The 23,976-nt window shown below is 38.4% G+C and overlaps 1 protein-coding gene across 50 annotated transcripts in view; it reads right to left on the reverse strand.

Moving 5' to 3' along the window:
• Nucleotides 1-23,976, reverse strand: part of NRCAM (neuronal cell adhesion molecule) — a 315,528-nt gene that overhangs the window by 80,880 nt on the left and 210,672 nt on the right. For 34 of the 50 annotated variants that reach the window (XR_001830436.2, XR_005203149.1, XM_037745118.1 and 31 more), the window contains 6 exons: nt 16,922-17,054; nt 13,824-14,035; nt 11,627-11,644; nt 8,431-8,536; nt 6,203-6,399; nt 4,899-5,021 (listed from right to left, as the gene is read on the reverse strand). Coding sequence is in view for 48 of the 50 variants with exons in the window: in XM_037745118.1 (XP_037601046.1) it covers nt 4,899-5,021; nt 6,203-6,399; nt 8,431-8,536; nt 11,627-11,644; nt 13,824-13,929 (550 nt within the window). In the remaining 2 variants the exon portion in view is untranslated. Of the gene's footprint in view, nt 1-4,898; nt 5,022-6,202; nt 6,400-8,430; nt 8,537-11,626; nt 11,645-13,823; nt 14,036-16,921; nt 17,055-19,204; nt 19,224-23,976 lie in introns of those variants that run through there. The other 16 variants (XM_037745137.1, XM_037745126.1, XM_017546851.2 and 13 more) reach the window with 4 other exon arrangements.

Consider the following 23,976-nt stretch of genomic DNA (forward strand, 5'->3'; position numbering starts at 1 on the left):
AAAAAAAAAAAAAACCCAAAAAACAAAACAAAACAAAAAAAAACAGGCATTGCAATCCTAGTCTCTGATAAAATAGACTTTAAATCAACAAAGATCAAAAGAAACAAAGAAGGGCATTACATAATGGAAAAAGGATCAACACAACAAGAAGAGCTAACAATCCTAAATATATACACACCCAATACAGGAGCACCCAGGTACGTAAAGTAAGTTCTTAATGACCTACAAGGAGACTTAGACTCCCACACGATAATAGCGGGAGACTTTAACACTTGACTGTCACTATTAGACAGATCCATGAGACAGAAAACTAACAAGGATATCCAGGACTTGAACTCAGATCTGGACCAAGCAAGCCTCATAGACATCTACAGAATTCTCCACCCCAAATCCATAGAATATACATTCTTCTCAGCACTGCATTGCACATACTCTAAAATTGACCACATAATTAGAAGTAAATCACTCCTCAGCAAATACAAAAGAATGGAAATCATAATGACCAGTCTCTCAGACCATAGTGCAATCAAATTAGAACTCAGGTTTAAGAAACTAACTCAGAACCACATAATTTCATGGAAGCTGAACAACTGGATCTTCAACGCTGACTGAATAAACAATGAAATGAAGGCAGAAAAAAAGATGTTCTTCGAAACCAATGAGAACAAAGATACAACATACCAGAATCTCTGGGATACATTTAAAGCAGTGTCTAGGGGAAAATTTACAGGAATAAATGCCCACATGAGAAGTAAGGAAAGATCTAAAATCAACACCCTATCATCACAATGGAAAGAGCTAGAGGAACAAGAGCAAAAAAACTCAAAAGCTAGCAGCAGACAAGAAATAACTAAGATCAGAGCAGAACTGAAGGAGATCGCGACAGACACAAAAAAACCCTTCAAAAAATCAATAAATCCAGGCGCTGGTTTTTTGAAAAGATAAACAAAATAGACAGGCTCCTAGCCAGATTAATAAAAAAGAAAAGAGAGAAGATTCAAATAGATGCAATAAAAAATGATAAAGCGGATATCACCACCAAGTCCACAGAAATACAAACTACCATCAGAGATTACTATGAACAACTCTATGCACATAAACCAGTAAACCTGGAAGAAATCGATAAATTCATGGACACTTGCATCGTCCCAAGCTTAAACCAGGAACAAGTCGAAACCCTGAACAAATCAATAACAAGGGCTGAAGTTGAGGCAGCAATTAATAGCCTACCAACCAAAAAAAGCCCAGGTCCACATGGGTTCATAGCCAAATTCTACCAGACATACAAAGAGGAGCTGGTACCACTCCTTCTGATACTATTCCAAACAATCCAAGAAGAGGGAATCCTTCCTAAATCATTTTATGAGACCAACATCATCCTGATACAAAATCTCGGCAGAGACTCAACAAGGAAAGAAAACTTCAGGCCAATATCCATGATGAACATAGATGCAAAAATCTTCAATAAAATCCTGGCAAACTGATTGCAACAGCATATCAAAAAGCTTATCCATCACAATCAAGTAGGCTTCATCCTGGGGATGCAAGGCTGGTTCAACATATGCAAGTCTATAAACGTTAATTCAGCACATGAACAGAACCAAAGATGAAAACCACATGATTATCTCAATAGATGCAGAGAAGGCCTTTGACAAAATTCAACAGCCCTTTATGCTAAAAACTCTCAATAAACTAGGTATCGATGGAAGGTATCTCAAAATAATAAAGGCTATTTATGACAAAGACACAGCCAATATCATACTGAATGGACAAAAACTGGAAGCATTCCCTTTGAAATCTGGCACTAGACAAGGATGCCCTCTCTCACCATTCCTATTCAATATAGTATTGGAAGTTCTAGCCAGAGCAATCAGGCAAGAAAAAGAAATAAAGGGTATTTAATTAGGATAGGAGGAAGTCAAATTGTCTCTAATTGCAGACAACATGATTGCATATTTAGAAGACCCCATCCTCTCAGCCCAAAATCTCCTGAAACTGATAAGCAACTTCAGCAGAGTCTCGGGATACAAAATCAATGTGCAGAAATAACAAGCATTTCTATACAGCAACAACAGACTTAAAGAGAGTCAAATCAAGAACGAACTGCCATTCACAACTGCTACAAAGAGAATAAAATACCTAGGAATACAACTAACTAAGGCTGTAAAGGACCTCTTCAATAAGAATTACAAACCACTGCTCAAGGAAATAAGAGAGAACATAAATAGATGGAAAAACATTCCATGTTCATGGTTAGGAAGAATCAACATTGTGAAAATGGCCATACTGCCCAAAATAGTTTATAGATTCAACACTATCCCCATCAAGCTACATATGACCATCTTTGCAGAACTGGAAAAAACCACCTTAAACTTCATATGGAACCAAAAGAGAGCCCAAATAGCCAACATAATCCTAAGCAAAAAGAACAAAGCTGGAGGCATCACGCTACCTGATTTCAAACTATACTACAAGGCTACAGTAATCAAAACACCATGGTACTGGTACCAAAACAGAGATACAGAGCAATGGAACAGAACAGAGGCCTCAGAGGCAACGCCACACATCTACAACCATCTGATCTTTGACAAACTTCACAAAAACATGCATGGGGAAAGAATTCCCTGTTTAATAAATGGTGTTGGTATAACTGGCTAGCCACGTGCAGAAAGCAGAAACTGGACCCCTTCCTGACACCTTACACTAAAATTAACTCCAGACAGATTAAAGATTTAAACATAAGACCTAACACCATAAAAACCCTAGAAGAAAACCTAGGCAAAACCATTCAGGATATAGGCATAGGCAAGGACTTCATGATTAAAACACCAAAAGCATTGGCAACAAAAGCCAAAATAGACAAATGGGATCTAATTAAACTCCAGGGCTTCTGCACGGAAAAGAAACAGTCATTAGGGTGAACTGGCAACCAATAGAATGGGAAAAAATTTTTGCAATCTACCCATCTGACAAAGGGCTAATATCCAGAATCTACAAAGAACTAAAATAGATTTACAAGAAAAAAACAAACTCATTGAAAAGCGGGTGAAGGACATGAACAGACACTTTTCAAAAGAAGACATACATGAGTCCAACAAACATATGAAAAAATGCTCATCATCACTGGTCATTAGTGAAATGCAAACCAAAACCACATTGAGATACCATCTCACGTCAGTTAGAATGGCGAATTTAAAAAATCTGGAGACAACAGATGCTGGAGAGGATGTAGAGAAATATGAACACTTTTACACTGTTGGTGGGAGTGTAAATTAGTTCAACCATTGTGGAAGACAGCATGGCAATTCCTCAAGGATCTAGAAATAGAAATTCCATTTGACCCAGCAATCCCATTACTGGGGGTATATATCTAAAGGATTATAAATCGTTCTATTAAAAAGGCACATGCACACGTATGTTCATTGTGGCACTGTTTACAATAGCAAAGACCTGGAACCAACCCAAATGCCCATCGATGATAGACTAGATAAGGAAAACATGGCCCATATACACCATGGAATACTATGCAGCCATAAAAAATGATGAGTTTGTGTCCTTTGTAGGGACATGGATGAATCTGGAAACCATCATTCTCAGCAAACTGACACAGTAACAGAAAATCAAACACTGCATGTTCTCACTCACAGGCAGGTGCTGAATAATGATAACACATGGACACAGGGAGGGGAGCATCACATACTAGGATCTGTTGGAAGGGACTAGGGGAGGGACAGCGTGGGGTAGGTAGGTTAGGGAGGGATAACATGGGGAGATATGCCAGATATAGGTGACGGGGATGGAGGCAGCAAACCACATTGCCAGGTATGTGCCTATGCAACAATCCTGCATGTTCTGCACATGTACCCCAGAACCTAAAAACAAACGTTAAAACACACACACACACACACACACACACACACACACACACACACACACAAACAAACAAAACAAAACAAAACAAACAAACAAACAAAAACAGAAGTATAACACATCCCCAACAGCTTGATTTCCTTCCTGCGATGGGTCTCTGGAAATGGCAATTCCATTGTATCATTTTGGAGTTGTTCAATCTCCAAAGGTAGTTATCTTGATTCCTCTGTCTCACGCTCCCACCCCCACCGCAGTAAATCCTGGAGGCCTGACCCTCAAAATATATTCAGAATCTTAGCATTTCTTACCCATTCCACTGCTACCACTCAAGTCCAAGTCACTAACAAATTTTGGGTGGATTATAGCAGCGGCCCCAACAATCTCTACTCTCTCCTTTGTCCACTATGTTCTCTACACATCAACTGAAGAGATACTATTACTACTTATTTTATTTCAGATAAAGTCATTCCTTCAACATTTCCCTGCTTCATTCCAAGCTAAAGCTAAAGCCCCTTCCCACTTAGTCCCTGTGATCTTTTTCACCTTGTCCATCATTCTTATTCTCAGTCCCTTCAGTCTGGCCACCTTGGCCTCCTCGCTTTTATTTTCACACACACCATGAATGCTCCTTCCTTAGGGCTAGCACCAGTGTTCACCTTCTACTCAGATATTTGGGGGCATGCCTTGCTCTCTCTCATCTCCTTAGGTCTCTGCTCAAAACTCTGCTTTATTTTTTTTTTACTTAACTTATTGCCAATGAACGCTGATTTTCTAAATGTACTTTATTGCATTTATCGTCTGCCTCCTTCCCCACTCCCCTCCACTCCCACTGCAAGGAATATAAGCGAGGCACATAGTAAATGTTCAATAAAATTGAGTGAATGAGATGTCATGTTATTTATTTTGAAGAGCAGCTATTTTCCTGAGCATCTCTAAAACATTTTATGAATCACATAAGGTAATAATGTATTATGACAATAAACAATCCCAATACTTAAAGAAAGAAAGTTCATATTATCAAAACTTACAATTATCCATCCAAAATATTATAGGTGGTGGTAATCCAATTGGGGGTCTGCAGGGAAGTACTAAAGATTGACCATTTTGAAGTGTGATTGGTTCAAGTTTTTCTTTGGTCCACAATGGTGATCCTATTAAATATATTTTTTTAAAAAAGCTTCTCAGTTATTTCTGCATTGAAAAGTACAAAAAGAAAGCACTACAGATAAAGGCAAACTGAACTTTTGGAGAAACAATTTGTAGTTTATGTATACTAAATTAATGAGAAAATAAATTTAAAAGCAATGTTAAAAGAAAAAAAAGTAAAAATTCTAAAAATGACGATTTTCAGGCATTGCCACTGATAGTATACATTCTCATTCAGTGATTCACAGCTGAGAATTTGTACTAAATACACTGTCAGGAAGACAAGCAGTTTTGACACAAGCATGTTCTTCACAAAAGAATGGAAAACACTTAAATGTCAAAAGATTTGTTAAATAAAGAATTACACATCTGCTCCTTTGACTACCACAGAGTGTCATATCAAAATACTTATTTATAAGATGGCTATGGCAATATACATGATATACCAATACGTCAGAAAAAGTTGTAAGATAGTATTTCAGAAAATGAGCTGGTTTAAAACACATACATACATGTCTGCCTAGGAAAAAATGGTAAGAATATTTGAGCAGTAGTTATTTTCTTGAATGGAAGGATTTTCATGAACAGGTTTTTAAATTTCTTTTTTATTTATAATTAGTTTTCTGCAATGAACATGTATTACACATGTAATACAGTTTTTTTAAAGAAATAAGCCGAACTGAAAATGTGATTAAATACATGCTCTTAAAGTTTTTGAGAGGATTTTGGTATTAACCATTGCAAAAAGAGCCATAATAATATTGAGGTAGTGAAGACACCCCATTTCCAGTAAAAATTTGAAACAAAAATATTTAAAGAAATAGCATTTAGACCTTGATCACCATATCATACTGAATTTATTTCCATTTGACTGCAGGAATTATACTTTTATAGGGAATACATAAGAAATAAATAATTAGATAAACTGAGGGAAGAAACACTTTTTTTTTTTTTTAACCCTGATGTCTTACACAGGACTTGTATAAAAGATACACTGGGTTGTTGGTAAAGCATTAGGCTGAGAAGCTTGTTAGGGTAAGGCAGAAAGGAGCAATAATTTTCATGCAAAACAAAGTCAGAATATTGGAAGCAATGCCACTGCTTTCTTGAATAGTATCTGGATGATGTCATAGAAGCTGAGGCTTGGAGCAATACTTTAAAAAGTGTCATGATGGTTTCCACTTACGGGATGGGCGGACGACAATGTTATTAGAAATGGCAGCTCCGCGTTCGTTCCTTGCTGTACACTGATAGACTCCTTCATAGGTCTCAGCTTTCCCTTCACTCATGATATTAATTATGAGAGTTCCTGTGCCAGGCTTCATGGTGACCAAAGGGTCTTTATCGATGTCAAAATGAGTCCCATTACGGGTCCAGGAAAAGCTGCCCAACACACAAAGGGTTAAGTGTATTAATGGTCCAGAAAAAGAGGATTACTTCAATGAATTCCTAGTCGTTTTATGGGTTTCTAGAAATAATTACTAGATTTTAATATTCAGTAAAAGAGCAATAAGTCCCCATATCCAAAATGTTTCATTGACTCATGACCTGGAAACAAAGGGCAGGGTATACATTTTAAGGTACCTGTCTTCGTTAGAACTAGCCCAAATCTGACTCAATAAAGAAATCATGCACACAAATTGCCTGTCATTTTTCTCAGAAAATAGAGGGAGCAGGTCTCTCAGGTACACTCTCTTAGAGCTTTATTAGCATTTTTACTGTAAACTCTATTGTTCACAGAGTTGATAACCTGTCTATAAAAATTTGCTCAGGGCTGAAATGTGACAAGATCTCCACAAGTACTATTTATATGTGTTGAAAATTCATCAGATGAATTTCAAGTTATTAAATTGTGAAGTGTAGGTCGGGAGGAGGCTAAGAGATATAAGCTCCAGAGTGTTTTAAATGTTGCTTATTAAAATTAGTAACTCTACATAAAGCACATTTTGAGAATTTTTAATTCTAGAGATGATTTTGTGAATCCCTTGGGAGGTATGCCCAATTGTCAACCGAGATTCCTCTTTTTCCATTTTATTTTTATAAAAGATTGAGTTATATAAAACTTATGGTGCTCATGTAATTAAATATTTTACAGTTAGTCACAAATCAATGATGGCCATTGCTCATACAAAGGCACAAATCTCTAAAAGTCACGGTGTGTTCCAGGCCTACTTGGATTTCCCTTCTCACTACTTATCCTTATAGCAGTCATTGTCACAATCAGGGCAGGACGTGGTGGTGTGGATGCTACTGGTACCTTGTGGGCAGAGGTCAGGGATGCTGCTAAATATCCTACAATGCACAGGATATTTCCACCCCTCAAACAAAATATTATCCCACTCCATAAATCAATAGTGTCGAACAGGAGAAATCCTGCTTTATAGTGAGTTACAGAAGGCATTAATTGTAAAACTGAAAGGAAACCCCATCAAAGGATACCACATCAGGCCTTCTGTGAGAGGGGCTTTCCAATAATATAGCTGAATATATTATTTTGAGTCAAACCTTTGTTGGAAGTTTTGACACAGTACATATTCAGTATCAGTTAATTTTTTCTTGGGGGCCAGTTTGTGATAGTTTAACAAGGCCTGCAACAATAGACAAACTTGGAAATAACCAGAAACTTTCACTTCTTTATTACTTAAAAATCCATATTACATTTTAATAATAATAATCCAACTCTCCAAAACTCGCATATATGACTGGAAAAGTTACAGATGGTGCCTGAATAAGTTACGTAGCATTAGTAGACATCAGTTTCCCATCTACACAATGTATTGGTTGGACTGGGTTACCTCTTAACATCTCCCCCAACTGTAAAATGCTATGCAGTGATCTAAAATGCTATGCAAGATCCACATGGCATGAATCCTCAGGACTGAACTCTGCCAAGTTTGGAAAACCACTTAAGACTATTTTATAAACTGTTATAGAGACAGCAGAGATCTTGGAAATCACCAAATTCTACCTCTTTATAGATGAGGAAATTAAAGCCCAGAGAAAAGGGATTTGCCTGTGCCTTACGGCCATTAGTATAAAAACCAGAATCAGGAAGGCTTTTTCCATAACTCCCCACAATTTACAAGCATTTTGCAGAAAGGTATGGGCATGGAAATGCAATAATCTGGGTGTTTACAGAAAAAAAATTGGGCTCTAATAAGGCAGAGAGACAATAAACCTACAGGTAAGACTTTAGGGATATGCAATCCTTCAATATCTTTGAAGGGCTGAAATAGGCTGGGATAGATGAACCAAAGGGCAATGTAGTGAGTCAAGGTGAGAAATAGCCCACTAAAAAAGGAAGGGCTCTACATAGCCTGCCTTGTTCGACGGAAATTCCCAAACTTATTTCTCTATTCAGAGAAATTTCCTGATTTATTGTCAGTACTATAACAAAGCAGAACTCACACTTACCTCGGGGGCGGTTTCCCTTTGGCCTCACACTGGATTACAATATTCTCCCGAGGGTCAATAATGTAATCTTTTGGAGACTGTTGGGTGATGGTTGGAGGTTGTACCACTTAATTGTAGAAAAAAAAACACACACACACGTAAAAAATAAATCATTTAAAATCATACTAGTAGACAATTTTTTCTGTATCAAAATCACTTACCTTAGACTAAATATGCTTCAAATATTTTTAGTAATTTCTAGTGTAGCAGCACATACCTCAGTAGATATTTCTGCTAAAGGTCTGCTAAAACTGCAAAGTCAAGGCATAACTTTCTTTTGGTAACTATGTGCACCTGCAAAGTCCATTTTCCCACACTAAAAGTTTGGGAAAATAATTATCAATACAAGCCTAATGTTAAGACAGTTTCTTTTCTGATGTAACAATGAGAAATTCTTCTGATTCCTTTGGTTCAAATGATGGTTTTCAAGGAAATTTAAGTTATGAGGTAAATTTGCATCTTTCTTAGGAAAGAGTAACAGACTTAGTTCATTGTGTGCTCATATAAATCAATATACGTTGGGAAAAATTCCATTTGAGAAGTTAATATTAAAAAGACTGTTAAATTAGAGATGTGACATCTCTTATCAGAGCCAGGAGGTAAGAGAATTAGGAACAAAGATAAAAGAGTCTTGCTTAGAAGATAAGTGGAATTGAGAAAGTTCTCTGTCCTAGCAGACAGTGTTTCCATTTCACTCTTCAAAGTGTTATCTGGTCTTTTATTATCAAATCATATGGGGAAACTGTTCTGACCCAGAACAATCTAGTCTGAAGAAAGCTGTATCTGGACCACCAATGCTCTTCAAGGCATTCTAAGGTCGCCATGTCCTTCTTCTCGTGAGATCAGAACTAGTGTTATGACAGGAAGAGACTAAAGAATAATTTATTACAACCTCCTCTTTTCTTACTCAGGGCAGCAAAATGGCTTGACTAGGAAGGCACAATGCAGAGGAGACCTAAACTCTCTCAACTAGCTCCGGGTAGGAAGCCACTGCTTGCACAACTCCATGGAGAGCTGTTTACACAGACCAGTGGTTTTCAATCTGGGGCAGTTTGTCTCTGCCCTTCCAGGGACATTTGGCCATATCTGGAGGCCATTTCCATGTTCTCAACTGGGGTGGTGGTGATAGTGGCATCTTGTAGATAGAGGCCAGGGATGTTGCTAACCATCTAACAACGTACAGAACAATTCCTCACAACAAAGACTTATCTGGTGTCAAACGTCCATAGCGCTGAGGCTAAAAAGTCCTGGGGCAGACGGCAACGTGGTTGGCACCCCTGGAGCTGTGCAATGCAGTGGCCATACTACAGCCTGCTTTCCTCTGCATCCTGGAACTTCCCCCCAGGCCCTCTCTTGGATTCTCACTGTACTTTCCTTTCCTGGTGCATTTGACACTCTGCTTCCCTTAAGTTTTTCATCTTCTGGATCTTCCCTTTCCTCTCTGTCCATAATCTCCTTCCTTTGTGAAATCTTTCCCACTTGCCAACCAAACATTTCTCAAAGCTCAGTAACTGTCCACTATTCTTGTCTCTCTTGTGATTAAATGCTGCTACAGCTAAACGTATCACGTCCACATCCTAAGTTTTACAAATCTACAAACCCAGTGGTGTCCTCTTGTCTTGTCTTCTAGTCTTATTGCCATCCACCAGACATGTCTTACTAAATATCCAAATAGCAGCTAAAGTACAAATCAAAAGCTACCCTCATTACCATCATCATTTATTGTGCATTGTTACATGCAGGATACTGGGCAGTGTCAGCTTCCCTTCCTTTTGGAATATCCCACCCCCCTCGTTGTCTTTCCAGCTGCCCTTCTCACCTCTGTCATGCATATTGAACCCTCATTTTTCTAGCCTCGTCAGTTTCCAATGCTGACTAGCAGTGTGGTCTGATTGTTAAGCACTAGTCTGTTGGTTTCTTAAAGCTTTGAGACTTCGTGCAAATTTCTTAACTTCTGTAAGCCCTGGTTTCCTGAGAGGGAAAATAAAGTTTAAAAGTAGTATCAACTACCTAGGGTAGCTGGCAGGATTAAGAAAATAATTTCTATAAAATTCTTAGTATATACCAGTGCTATAATGGTTCAATAACATCAGCTATCTGAAAAGTATTATCATAATTATTTTTATTCAGACCAGATTCACCTTCAAATGATTCTTCAGGCTCTAGAAATATGGAGTTCCGGATAATGGAAGGAAGTCTGGAATTCCACATCCAAGGAATAGTAGCCATAGGCAGTGGGGGAGGGAATTCTTAGGAGCAACTTGGTTCAATTCCTTGTGCTTTTCTGAGAGTGACACAGGTGTAAATTTGGTGGCTTCAAAGGCAGAGCTTCTATTCACAGGTCTGCAGCTGAGCTGGCTTAGATGCCACTCCTACCTGCCAGGAGTTTACTGTCTGGATGTACCTCCTTCAACAGTGCATAGGTCACCTGGCAATTAACAAATGCTTTGCAATAGTGAAAAGAAAAGTGATTTTGCAAAATTTTCCCAGTTAACCTGACATCAAAGGAAATTATCAAATGCCTAAAAATTGACTGTTTTTAAACAAGGTGATAAATGCCACCTAACTGTCAAAGGCAGTGGAGAGTTTTGCTTAGAGCAAGCTACTCAAACACCATGTGAGTGGGAGCTGCTTATCTTTTGCCCACTTCAAGATAATATTCAAATTCGCTGGGCCAGTCTGCTGATGGCACCTAGAAATACTAGTCTACACAGTTGTGAAGGCTAAAGAAGTGTAAGAGGGCATATAGCTGCTGTCTTCTGTAAAGCTTTTGCCTGCGCCCACCTTCTAAAACACACCAAAAGACCTATCTTTGTTCCAGAAAGTATTTATTAGTCTTTACAACAGATCATCATTCTCTCTAAATTTTGAGAATTTTCTCATTGAGTTACATCAGATGTGAATAAAGCTTGAAAGTTAGTAGAGCAGCATACTGGTAAAAGAAAGAATAATACCCAAGTTTTCAGAATTCATGCAGATAATAATATATATGCTTCTTGGTATTTCAATACAATGCTTAGCTACAGTAAATACACATGCTTAGAAACACAAAGCTCACAAAACATGAAATTGCATATTTAAATCAAAGTATTAATTCATAAAACAAAGACATGGTCAAATTTTCACACTGCCTAGTAATTTATAGAAAGACACTTACAGTCTTCAAGAAGTTTTGCTTTTTCCCCATCAATATCAGCAGGTAAGTGGGCAAAGAGGATTAAAGAAAATCAGATGTTAATAATAAGAACGTTAGAACCCTGAAGATAAATGGGCATCTTGTCTATTTGATTTGATCTAAGAAAACCCATATAGTGAAAGCCGAAGTTGTGAAACTGCAAGAGGAAGAAATTTGCATTAACGATTTCCTTTAATCTTGCAGCGGCTTTCCCACATAAACATATGGAAGAACAAAAGCAATGCTGTAGGCAAAAATGGGTTCTTCCAGGAATGGGAATGGTGAATTCCATTCTATACATATTGTGCTGGACAAGTAATTATGTTCAATTTGAAAAATAGCTGAAATCTACAATTAATTTGAGTTGTCACATACTGTGTAGTGTCTGGTCATATTATCCCAGACATCACTATGCATATGGTAATCACACCTAACAATGGGACATTGCTACAACGACAATGCTCCATGCAAGCCAAGTCCAACACTCATTTTAGGTTTTCATATTTCAATGGTTAATCTCCAAAGTCATTAATTGAACTTTTTAGACTTAGCAGATTTCTGCTTCAGAATTTCTCAATCACCCAGGGGTTACTGGTACCTACATCAAGGAGGTGTTCATGTAGTAGAGAAACAATGTAAGAAATAGGGGCAGGGAAGAAATTACATTAGCATGCAATTCAAATAATTCCACAGTGCTGCCTGTCATTACTACTTGCAAAGGTTAATATAGGAACACCTGGGTTATCCATGACTTTCTTTTCATCATGGTTATGCCTCTTCTCCATTAGCAGTGATAATTGAGTTAGCCGTAGGTGACTGTTTCCCTCTGATTGATAGACTGAACAGTGAGATTAAGGGGGAATATATTTAATATAAGAGAGTACAAAATCATTTCTCTCAAGTGCTTTTCTTTCTCTTTTGTGTATCTGGCAGGGCAAATGCTTACTTAGGCATTTCCACTCCAATGGGCTTAAGCAGTTGCATATTGTTTTTGAAAACTGAAATTAAGGTCATTGAATGCATTAAAAAAAAAAAACCTAAGAAAAACATTGCATTTTATTGTACTTTATAGAAGCACAGCCAAAAGTCGACAAAGTGTGGGACAAACCACATCTCTTCTTAAGGTCTTCCCACTGGCATTTGCAACCTCTATGGCCATAATAAATAAATAAATAAATAAATAAATAAGACATCCCAATAATTGAATAGCCCCCCAGGAAAGTGCTTTTTTGCACCTTGGAAAGCTTGCCAAACAAATGTTCTATTCAGAAAGCTAGTGGCTTCAAAGAGGTCATGCAGATGAGGGATAAAGGAGAAATTGATTCCAAAGTACAGTAATTGCCCAGATTTGAAATTCTGCTTTCCATTGCAGTGAAAGTGACCAGGCGGAACCTAGCATTATCTTTATTTTTCACAGACGGGCCACCTACAGCAGGAGACCACAGTGTATATTTTACTACTAGGAAAGTGGTGGGCTAATCCAGTAGCTGTTGTTTGCTCCATGTTAGTGTTTTTGCAAATTACTTGTATTCTCAGCAGTTGTATTGGCATTTGGCCACAGTGTTTAAACCAAGACTATTTGCTAGGCTCTAGACAAGATGCTTTTCCTAGTTCTAGACTCATATTTAAGATTCAGAATTGGAAAGTGAGATGTGCCTTGTTTGAATCAAGAGAAACGAATTATGGTGTTGTTTAGGGATTCTGAGGGGCATGGAGTTGGCAGAAGGAGTCTCCCCTCATCTTTGCAAAACATCCTCAGCATAGGACAGGAAAGGGTAAAGTGGTGAGGGGATGAATGGGGAGGTCTCCATGATCATTTAAAAGTGGATTATATAGTTTTCTTGTGGGACTGCCTCTCTAAAGAGCCACCTGTTGGGATGATCAGGCAGCTAGTGCAACTCAATCCTTCTCAGGCCATCCCCAGCAGTGCAGACAAAAGGCACATGAGTGGGAAGAAGGAGACCCAGAGGGAGGGAATTTTGAGTCTGACCATTTCAATGGCTACTTCTACAGTGCAAATCTTTAAAAACACCAGGTGCTGAAGGTAAAAGCCAAATTAATTTTGATTAGCTTTTCAGTATCACACAGACACCTTCTCCATTCACGCAGTTCAGAGTGATGGTAAATGCTGGGAGGCTTTGACTCCTGGGCCTAACAGCTTTAAAATGTTAATACTTACGATCAAGAGGTACTTCCAGTGCACTAATCATCTGGCACAGGAAGAGAATCAGGGGCACTCTGCCCGCAGATAAGCGCTTCTTTTTCGGCATTATTTTAAGCTGCATTAGCTTAACTCCTGCTGAGACCCACAAACTGAATTTCCTTTTCTTCTTTCACAAAAGACTTTGTGAAACGTTGTGTGCAATGTTTAAGTAATTTTCATGCAGGAAACTGAAAAAGGATAGAGTAGGAATAATCATTATAATGTATTAAAAAGAAGAAAATGAAGAGTGGAAGTCTGCAGCACAGAGAGCCAGCCCTGTATTATACATGAACTCTAAAAGAAAGTTAACTTTTAAATATTTAACTCTCAAGACTGGAATAATCATCTATTCATAAATCATCTAAAATCAGTTCAGAGATACTAGTGATGTGAAGCAAAATCTGTCTGCCATCCGTATGACTTTTCCATTTTAAATGGTATTTGTATTTCGAGCGTTCAGAGGCTATCATGTCTTTCCCAACAGATCAGGAAAACTTGGCTTTTTAAGGTGGTTAGAAAGCAATCACCTTGTGACTTTAGAGGGGAGGCCTAATGGCTTCTCCATTCTACAGATTATCTCTGGGAAAGTTCGGGGAATTGTTGTAAATTTGCTTCAAAGCCAAACACTGACTTATGGGATGAACACTGACCATTCAGGTCTTCCTCATCTCCCACCTAGATCACAGCAATGAACCTGGCTGGGCTCTCAGTTCGTGCCTTCCTCACTGTAGTCACCCTCCTTCACAGTGCTAATTAATTTTTTCTACTAGGCTTCTTTGGTTAAATAATGGGAGTAGCCTTATGTGATCTCTCAAATAAAGTCCAATGTATCTTTAAACAAGTACTTAAAAACCCCAGTGATCTGGGCTTAATTTCTCCTACAAACCTGACTTCCTTTTATTTCCATATAAATTACCTTTTTGGTTTGATGATTCATTTCTGTTTTTCTTTCTGTGTCAGTCCTTTGATATGCCGCAAATTTTCCTGCCTGCTTGTCTTTGCTTATTCTATTTCATTTGCCTGGAATGCCTTTATCCACCATATTTTCTTATCAAAGTCCATTACAGATCAGTAAAAAGGTCATCTCCAGGAAACATGAGCTGATCACCAGAACTAGAAGTTATTTCACCACCACCCCTGAATCCCTGAAATTCCTTGTTTTAAACATTACATACATTGGTAGATATATATTAATAAATAGGCTGTGAGTGTACACATAAGGTATACATGCTCTCTACTCAGCCAGGCAAGGATTTTGTCTCTCTCATCTTTGTAGCCCTCTCCCATCACCTAATATAGCATGCCTTGCATATTGGAAGTGTCCACTGCATATTGGAGAGTATGAGCACAAACACACTCATAGAACACTGAGATCCTTCCCATAGCAAACTCCTACCTGAAGTAACAGGTTCAATCATGTCCTCTCATTAACGAAGAGAGGTGGGGCAACCAATGTCTCTCTCAAGAAGGTGGGAGGGTTATTATTATTACAAACTGGTGTAGCTCCCACAAGTTTACTGAATACTTTATGTAATTTTTACTTGCATAATTGTGTATTTTTATAATGTCCATCTTTCCCAATAAACTGCACGTCTCCTGAGGGCAGGGATAGGACGATATCTGTCCTATCCCCTACTGTATCCTCATAGCCCACTGCAGCGTCTGGCACATGGTAGGTGGTAAAGAAATATTTGGAGGAAAAAAAATAATAAATGAAAGGAGGAAAGGGGGAAAAAAAGGAGACTTTACAGTCTTTGAAGCTGAGGTTGCATTTGGATAGTCTGGCAGTCATCTACCCAAGGCTGTATTTATAGTTATACCACTTGATTTAAAAACCAATCTCTTGTTAATATGGTCAAATTAGTTGTAAGATCATGTCTGTGTAGAGAATAGAGCTTAAATGTCAACAGGAAAATGAAATAATCCTAATATATTTTGCTAGCAATCAAGTTCTGATTTGAACATGATTAAAATTGTAGTAGCACACTTCTTGCAAAACAAATTTAAAAAGAATATGGTAGGCCAGGCATGGTGGCTCATGCCTGTAATCCCAGCACTTTGGGAGGTTGAGGCGGGTGGATCACCTGAGGTCAGGAATTTGAGACCACCCTGGCCAACATGGTGAAATCCTGTCTCTACTAAAAATGCAATAATTAACTGGGTGTGGTGGCAGGTGTGTGTAATCCCAGCTACTTGGGAGGCTGAGGTGGGAGAATTGCTTGAACCCAGGAGGTGGGGGCTGAAGTGAGTGAGATCGCACCACTGTACTCCAGCCTGAGTGACAGAGCAAGACCCCATCTCTGAAGAAAAAAAAAAAAAAAAAAAGTTAAACAGAAACATTATCCTTACATAAATATTATTTTGTGAATAAAACATCCATACTATGTGGCTTCATTTAAGAGCCAGGAAATGTCTTTCCATATTATAATATCCAAACATTCATTAAGCATTGAGACACAGGTATAAAAGCTCACTCAACCATCTCTGAACAAATACAAATCAGACTATCTTTCTGCATGTGCAAAGCACATCTAGATCATTTAGTCAAATTTAAATAGTTCTCTCATGAGTTTTTGGTTGAAACACTAATTGTAGATTCACATAAGCTTTAGGGAAGATAAAAATAAATGTCACAAATGGCACTAAAACACGTGGATCTTACATATTATATATATTGAGATAAAAGAGCCAAACTCTGAAGAGGAAAACAGTTTATTTGTCTGATTTCTGTGTCATGCTGATGGAGATTATTGAACCTAAGTGCCAAGTTCTCCGGACAGGAGCTGGAGAACTAATACACTTCCCAATAGATGTACTAATAAATTGTAACACTTATAAGATCTAAACAGCTACATACAATTTCTATTGTAAGTTCTTCATGTATTTTGCCTGGATGCATTAACTACATATTCACCCTCCAATATAGAGAAAATCCTTAGATAAATTCATGTAAAAGAAAGTATCAATCAACCTCTATGCTTTTTCAGAGTATACATGGAGTAAACTATTACACATCAAATCACAGTGTTTTATTTTTAAAAATTACGTTTTTTAAAAAAATTGAAAGCACTTACTTAAAGAGACATGAGTAAACAAATCCTCATACTGCTGGGAGGTCATGAACTATGATAACTGAAGATGAGAGCTCTCCTCAGAAGTTTTAAGTTAAACTGCACCATTAGCCACAAATCTTCTCTAGTGTAGGTTCTGTTAGAGGAGGACAAAGCAATGATCCAGCCCATCCTCTACCTCCTGCCCATGGAAAATCACCCACTCCTGCGACGTATGCCCTTATGGGTGAAAGTCCAAATGCCTAAGAACATGCATTAAGTTCCCAGCACTCAATCAAACTGAAAATCAAATAGAGCTATAGAAGATTGAGCTTTCTCTCAGTGAGAGTAATGTACTCTGCACGCTGCACAAAGAAAAACCATAGCTTTGCACTCTCGGTATTGACGTCAATGCCTTGACTCAGTAGGAGCCCATCTGTCTTGTACTTTACCTTGGAAAATGATGGTCATTCTTCATTAAATGAGAATCACGAACTAAAACTAAATTGTTAATGTAATTATACTATAATGAATAAAATCCCAATTTGAAATAGCAGCATGATTTTTAATCAAGGGTAAGGAGTATGTTAGTGCAATATAGCTTACAATGTGCAAAAAATATTTGCCATTTGCTCATTTTATGAGCATGATTGAATATAAGCATGATTGAATGAGACAAACAGTAGGTTCGTCTTCTGAAAAACAGATCACCTTGTTATTTAAAATCACACAAACTGCTAAAAGGACTGAGAGTAATGATAAACAGCAAAGCCTTTTCATAGCTCATTTCATATAACTCCATTCAGAGCAACTTTTCATATGTCACCTATAGAATCTGTGAAACAGAAAGCGGGAAAATCCCTTTCTTGGCAAACTTTTCATCATTAGAAAATAAATGCAATTCAAGGTTCCCTTATTTCTTTTGCCTCAAATTCATATTAAATCACAGAGCAAATATTCCCCTGCATTACTTACTATGTATTTCAAAAGAAAACCCTACAGTTTTGACAAAGGATTCACATCAAACCTGAGAGAAACAGCTCTCCTGTTGCTTACTTAAGAAGTCTTGTCTTTAGAAAGAAAACGAAACCTTTATTTTTCTCTCAAATGAAGGATGAAATTATATTAATTAAAAAAATCAGCTCTCTACCAGAATTTGAAGGCCATGCATTACTTGCCATTTCATTCTGCTCTATTTGGGCTTTTCAGCATCCCAAAATGGGTGGGCTCCACGCTGGTTGAACACATAACATGATCTGTACTCTCCAAGCAGATAAACAAATATGCTTATGTGACTCGATGCCCTTTGACACACTAAATTGCTTGGGTGCCTCATCAGTGACTCGCGTCAGTGACTGGATAACTAAGTGGGTATGACATCATCTTGACCGTGAAAGGCATTTTTCAGCAGTCAACTTGGGGATGGTCACTTTTTATATTTTAAATATTTTCCATAAGGAAGATGTACATGAATGCACACCCCTAGCCCATGCTGTACTTTGCAATTACAGATTTTGAGTCTGAGACTGTGGAGGAAAGGTTAGAAAGAAATGGACAATGATGACTAATAATGAACACATCAACAGAGTTGCAGTTACATCTACACAACCACACGATCATGAATGTACCTCAGAAAAAAGTAGTCTGGGATAACAGGACTATAGAGATGATAATCATCAAACAAGATAAACTGTGTGAAGCTTTAAGGGCCATGTTTATAATTTCTTGCTTGTTTAAAGGAATCTTCCATAGTAGAGCCTCTACCAAGAATTTAGGAACTAGAACCCGGAATAGTACCTAAGGAATGGTGAACAATGAACAGGTGGTTTGTACCCAAATAACAGATGATGGAACAACAACTTGATAATAGCTCAAAATCTCTACACCTTAGAGCACTATAACTAATTATCTTATGTGATATTCATAAAAACCCCAGAAAACAGAAAAACAGGTATTTCTATCCATTTACCAGACAAGGAAAAAATCCAACTGGCCACCATTCACTGAGCCTTTTCCGCGTCCCAGACATGGCGATGGGTCCCCTCCAGACATTAACTTGTCTTCCCAGAAATCCCAGAAGGTAACTTCTATTATATTTCTCAATTGACTGATAAGGAATCCAAGGTGTAGGATGGTTCACTTGCTTAAGGACAAATGATATGTGAAGTACCTGATCTAGAGCTCCAGTTGTGGAATGTTCTGGAGCTTTTAGCCACCTCACACTGCCACACCCCAAGAGATCTCTAGCATTTCCCTCCCTCCTATATCATCTTAATTTGTAATTAGTCAATAAGCAAACAGAATTACCAAGTTTAGTTACTGATGTTAAAAAAAGAAAACTTCTAATGGTTTCTGCATATCTATGGAAGATCTTCACAGTGTTGCCCATGGCACAACTTTAGGAGATTCTTCACACCGGATTCCATGTGAATAGTACCCCATGGACTTCTACTACACATGGGCCCTGGCCTAGTAAAGGAAGAACAATTTTAGATAATGTAGACAAGATGTACTTTAAAAGCAGTCAGTGTGTGCACACGGTACAATATTCATAAAGTACAAAAGACCATAGAGTGCAAAGCAAGCAACCAGCAACCCCCTTTGTCCCTTAGGAAGCCAGCATTCTTACCAAGTTTTGTGAATCCTTCTAGAGAGAGTTCAGGCATAAAGAAATATACAATTATGTTAAGCAATAGTTTAAGGACATTTTAGATTTAGAAAATTATTAAAAAGCTTTTGGGACACTGACGTTAGATCACCAAAATTACCAAGCTCTTTCAATGAAATCTAGTTATTTGCAACACACATGATCATCTGAATACAGGATTTTCACATCTCTTTTACTTAGCACAGCAATAACAAAAAAGAAAATAGAACAATATGAGACAATGATATAACTAAGAGATCTAAGACAAAGGATGAAGCATGGTTAATGAAAAGCTCACGTGTATGAGACGAATAGCAACCCTGATCAACACTTTCAAGGCTTGTCCAGGCAGCTACCTGATGACAGTTGTCAGGAGTGGCTTCAGGGATGAGAAAGCTGATTGGGAAAGGAAAGACGGCTGCGTAAAGAGAGGAAGGAACTAGTTCTTTGCAAAGAACTTCAAAGACGGTGAAGCTCATCCCACCTTCCAATCCAATCAGAATTCACTAAGCAGAGTCGGGAGGGCATTGCTGCACTCTGAATGGCTGCCACGCTCACAGTCTTTCTTCTGCATTGACCTCATCACTCTGACCAAGGCAAAAAGAATCAGGGTGGGTGTTCAGCCTCTGTCTGAACAAAGGCAGGGAGCCGTGTACAGCCTGTGAGTTGACTTGGCTGCTTGAAAGGGACTGAAGAGTGACCAAGTAAGTGGTAACAAATTCCTTTCTCATAGAGAGGGCGAATGTGAGACAGAGAGTGAGTGAGTGAGTCAGCGGTTTGGAGCAGGAACAAAAGCCAAAGGTCAAATCGAGGCAAGGCAGTAGGAGCAATCATGAGTAAGCAAAAGATATGAGGCGTCAAGTACAGAAAAAGGCCAGTGGGCAGCAGAGGATCAACAGCAACAGAGACAGAGAAGGACTGAGTGGTCATGACATCAGCAGAACACTGGATCAGTGATAACAAGCACCTACTACTCTTGCACTGCAATCACCAGGCCTCTAAATCTCTTAGTACCCCAAACAACATTCCAATTCTCTAGGAAGTTTGCCACACTAGTGACTGAGATTGAGACATCTTCCTGTCTTGTGTATTCTACAACACACTTTCATTAGTATGGTAGGTGGTCTGTTGCACTGGTGGCCCCAGGAAGCACTCCTCCCAGTATCCATGCCCTTGCATAATCTCCTTACACAATAAGCTTGGCCGTGTCACGTCCTTTGGCCAGTGGGATGTTCAGCAAGCATTATGTGAACAGAGACGTAATGACCATTTGCACACTGCAGCTTATCCGTAATGTTCCCTCTGGGAAGTATGAGCCATCCTACTGATGATGAGAAGCCAGTGGAAAGACACCCTGGGAGATGAGAGATCATCCTGGACTCTCTGGCCCCAGCTGGGCTCCCAGGTAAAATAGCTGAGCCAGTGACTTGTTAAACTACATGCAATAGAAGAACCATCCTGTCAACCCTCAGGATTATGAGAAATAATAAACTGTTGTTGCTTTAAGTCACAAAATTTGGGAATGGTTTGTTATATAGCCACAGATATCTGCAATGAGTTAAGATAAACTGAGACTGGCTGTTTCTTGCAACCGGAAACATACTAACATGCACATTTAGGAGGACTGATGATCCAAACGTGAAGGTCTCCTTACAAAGTCATGGCTAGAAACACAGGAATTCTAAATTAGTAAATAGTGTGGTGATGTACACTTTTCTTCAAAACTAATCTAACCTTTTCAGTTTTTCTAGATTATTTTCTGTAAATATGTTGGTGCAGCCAAAGGGCACATACTTAACTTACATTTCTCACACAAAACTTATAGTCAGAATAAATAAAAGGTGGTTAACACTATTATTTTAGCATAAATTTGTTTATGCCAAAATATTATTATTTTAGCATAATTGTAAATTATGCCTAATTTATTGTCTTAGGCACTATATTAATTTATTTCTAAAGCAGAATAGCAAAGATTAAGGCAGAGAACAGGATGGAACCTACACTCCAGTAAGAAATTAATCTAGAAGTCTCAGTGCTTAACATAATACAGTTGATACTTGGCCCGTCCTGTTCTCTGCCTTAATCTTTGCTACCCCTCCTACTTTCCCATCTCCGTGAATTATACTAGAACTCTGGCTGATCATGGCCCCAGCTTCTATTCTTCTCACTCTCCCACAAGACAGGTCATCTGGAGAAAGCAGGGAGGAGAGAGGGGAAGGCCAAACCACAGAGACAGGCCTCTTCCTTCCTCACAAGGTCCACTTCTCAGCTGATTCCATTCAGATTAGAAAATAGAAACAAAGATCTATTTAAAACCAAAAATGGAAAGTAGGAAACTGCTCTAAAAGTGAGGTCTGAGAAATGAAAATTTAGTTCTGAATATGGGTCTTCAGAGCAACATATTCAGAAACATTTGTAGAGTCACTGAAACAAGCTCTAGCTCTATTTATCTTCCTGTAAACTGAGATTTCTACAAATAGCACTGAGAAGATGTGAGGATCAGAAACAGTTTAATAAAAACTTAAGCAAAAAAAGGTCCTTCAGGATACTAATATTCTAAACATGCTATACCTTATCCACGTGTCAAGAAAACAATGCATGGCAAAATGGTGGCCATTTAATAGTAAAAAATAGCATTTTGAAATGACTGGTAGGCTAGTCACTTTTGAAAAATATTGCGTCACATTTCAAAGATAAACCTGCTATGCTTATTGAATGGTACGGACCACTAAGGGTAGGGATGCAGTGCACAGGTCAAAATCTCAGTATCTACTCCTTTCCTAATGAGTGTGAAGGGTGGTAGTGCAGGAGAAGAGCGAGCAGGAGAGAGAATTAACCTACACTCCAGTAAGAAATTAATCTAGAAGTCTCAGTGCTTAACATAATACAGTTGATACTTGGCCCGTGCTATTGTACAGTGTGGGTGTGCAGGCACCTCTGCTCCAGGCTGACAGAGGTGCCACCATTGTGTGATGCTGCTATCTCAACAAATGTCTTCCAAAGTCCCCATGCTCTCCTGCTCTTACCTTCCTCCAACCAGAAGTGCTGCACACATCTTTTGCTCACAACACATTGGCCAGAAGTAGTCAATGACTCCAATCAGCAGAGAGTCTGGGAAATGCTGGGGTGCGTGTGGAATATTTAGTGAGCACTAGTATTTCTGCCATGGGGAGCATGCCCTATTTACAATCAATCTGAAGTGCCTTTTCTGGAAAGAGTTTCAGAAGTGACATCCCAGAGGATGGCCATCTTATTTTTTCATCTTGGTGATTTGTCAGGCGGCTGGATGATGCTGACGGATTGTGTGGGTGCTAGCTGGTTGAAGCTACCTCCTCTGTCTTCCTCCCAGCTGCATCTATAAACCATTCTTTTTGATAACTTGGGCTTCCCCCAAAGAAGGGCCTGGGCATGTGGGTTGGAAAGGCAAAATGCCCAGATTTACCAAATCCAAAGTGCATCACTCCCAACATGTCACAGATTACTATAATCTTCCCAGCCACATTTCAAAATATATTTGCCATGGTATCCAGGCTCTCCATAATCACAACAGAACCATGAAAATGAGAAATAGAGATGGATGTGACATGAAAAATTGTATTTTCCACTTGCTATCAGTGCAGGGGAAGGTGCATTATCACAAACCAAATAGCTGAAAATTCTTCATGCCAGCCCGAGGCTGTTTCACATAAAGAACAAATCTCAGTCACTTACTGATATGCATGTTGTGTTACAAAGGACTTACCAGCAAAACAGCAGAGTAATGCATGAAATATTTAACTCCTGGTGCATTTAATTTCCTTTATACAGGCTATGTGAATATCTGCCTTTATAAAAAATAAATAAATCAACGAGTGGCCATTTGTTTGCAAGAAAATTTATCCGGTTTACTCCAAAGAACATCCGTCTCCCGAGCATTTAGAATATAACTCAGCTTTCTGGAAGTTAAATATTAACTCCTCAGAAGACCATGTCCTCTGTGAAAGGTAAGTACACAAAAACATGAATGTTAGAAACAATGTTTCCTGTACTGTGAGATTTAATCAACCCAATAATTTAAGAGCTTTGGAACAGTCTGCTCCCTGTACTAAATTCTGCTGTCTGTGGCTTCTCAGGAACAACTTTTTCTATAACATCACACTCTCTTTTCATCACCACTTAAATGGACTCCATACAAAGAATATATTCCAATGTGATGATTCAAAAGAAACGTGAATTCGAAGAGTAGTTAAGGTAGAAATAGAGTGATTGTACAACCCAGCAATCCGACTGCTCAGTATATATCTAAAAGAAATCAGTATATAAGAGAGATATCTTCACTCCCATGTTTGTTGCAGCACTATTCACAATAGTCAAAATTTGGAAGCCATGTATAAGTGTCCATCAACACATAAATGGATAAAGAAAATGTACTACTTATATATAATGGAATACT

This window comes from Cebus imitator, unplaced genomic scaffold (assembly GCF_001604975.1).
Source record: "Cebus imitator isolate Cc_AM_T3 unplaced genomic scaffold, Cebus_imitator-1.0 Scaffold192, whole genome shotgun sequence".
NCBI classification, from domain to species: domain Eukaryota; kingdom Metazoa; phylum Chordata; class Mammalia; order Primates; family Cebidae; genus Cebus; species Cebus imitator.